This window comes from Sinocyclocheilus anshuiensis, unplaced genomic scaffold (genome assembly GCF_001515605.1).
Source record: "Sinocyclocheilus anshuiensis isolate Anshui unplaced genomic scaffold, SAMN03320099.WGS_v1.1 scaffold2168, whole genome shotgun sequence".
Lineage (NCBI taxonomy): Eukaryota > Metazoa > Chordata > Actinopteri > Cypriniformes > Cyprinidae > Sinocyclocheilus > Sinocyclocheilus anshuiensis.
The window spans coordinates 580832-582037 of record NW_015546037.1 but is presented as its reverse complement, the minus strand read 5'-3'; the positions used below and the strand labels follow the sequence as shown (position 1 = coordinate 582037).

The 1206-nt window shown below is 38.1% G+C and overlaps 1 protein-coding gene across 2 annotated transcripts in view; it reads right to left on the bottom strand.

Annotated features, from left to right (window-relative positions):
• LOC107698868 (ephexin-1) overlaps positions 1-1206 on the bottom strand; it is a 23955-nt gene that overhangs the window by 12334 nt on the left and 10415 nt on the right. For both annotated transcript variants that reach the window (XM_016500001.1, XM_016500002.1), the window contains 2 exons: positions 567-793; positions 287-447 (listed from right to left, as the gene is read on the bottom strand). In XM_016500001.1, the coding sequence (XP_016355487.1) occupies positions 287-447; positions 567-793 (388 nt within the window). The remainder of the gene's footprint in view (positions 1-286; positions 448-566; positions 794-1206) is intronic.

Here is a 1206-nt window from a genome sequence, read left to right as displayed (position 1 = left end):
TTATATAAAATATTATAGAAAATGTATATTTGGACATATTTTGATTTAAAATGAATCCCAAAATATATTAACATATATGAATGTATATTCTTGATTCCTCATGATATATTTTTGACAGCATTTTGTATATTTTAACATAAAATACATCATATTTTGCTTTATGGGAACTAATAATGCTAATGCTGCCACTCAAACTTTTATGATGAGAAAATTCACTGTGGTCTAGGCAAATGTTGATAAACATATTTGCCCTGTTGGCCGCATAGGTTGCCCAACAAACACACACCTCTCGCTTGCCTTCATGATGTCCTCAATGTTGGAGAACAGGAAGTGCATGTCAGACTGACTCAAGGTGTTGACAAGCAGAGGGTTTCGTAGAAAGTGGGTCTCCAGCAGCTCCAGGCTTTTGTAGTATGACGCCTCAGAGGTCACCAGTTCAAACATGGCCTACAGAAAGAGACAGAGACACGTTCAGATAACATGCACTGCTATTGCTGAGTGTTTTTGCTGTTAGCACATACCGTTCAAAAGTTTATACTCTAGTCGATTCAAAGCATGTGTCTCACCTCCTGCAGTATGGTCTCCTTTGTCTCTAGTGTCTTCAGTAGTCCACTGTCTTTCACAGCCTCCAGGTTTTGCCAGAGGCTCAGTGAATGCATGCTGTTCCTCAGCTGCAGCTGCAATGTAGGCACAGCCGTGACCCCTGACCCTGCAGTCGGAAGCCCATCTCTCTGTCGACGCTGCTCGATCTCCTGCTGCTTAGAGGTGTCACGGTACTCTTGATACAAAACATCTGGACACAAACACAATTAACAGCACAGAATGATGATTCGGAAGGACACTATTTTCACACATTTAGATATTTTAGCACATATGACAGTATAGACGTTAAAAGCGCACTATAGTAAATGCATGTTTCTCCTTCACGTTTCTAAACTTTACACTTATACAAGCTGTACACTCACTACTTTACATTGTAGCAAAGTGTCATTTCTTCAGAGTTGTCACATGAAAAGATATAATAAAATATTTACAAAAATGTGAGGGGTGTACTCACTTCTGTGAGATAAACATGTATTAATAATTTAAATCAGCTTTTGTTTTATATGTAATCTCAGTTTTCATTTTTATTTTTTATTAGTTTCTTAAGGCTACGTTCACACTGCAGGCAAATGTGGCCCAAATCTTTTTTTTTTTTTTTGCTCA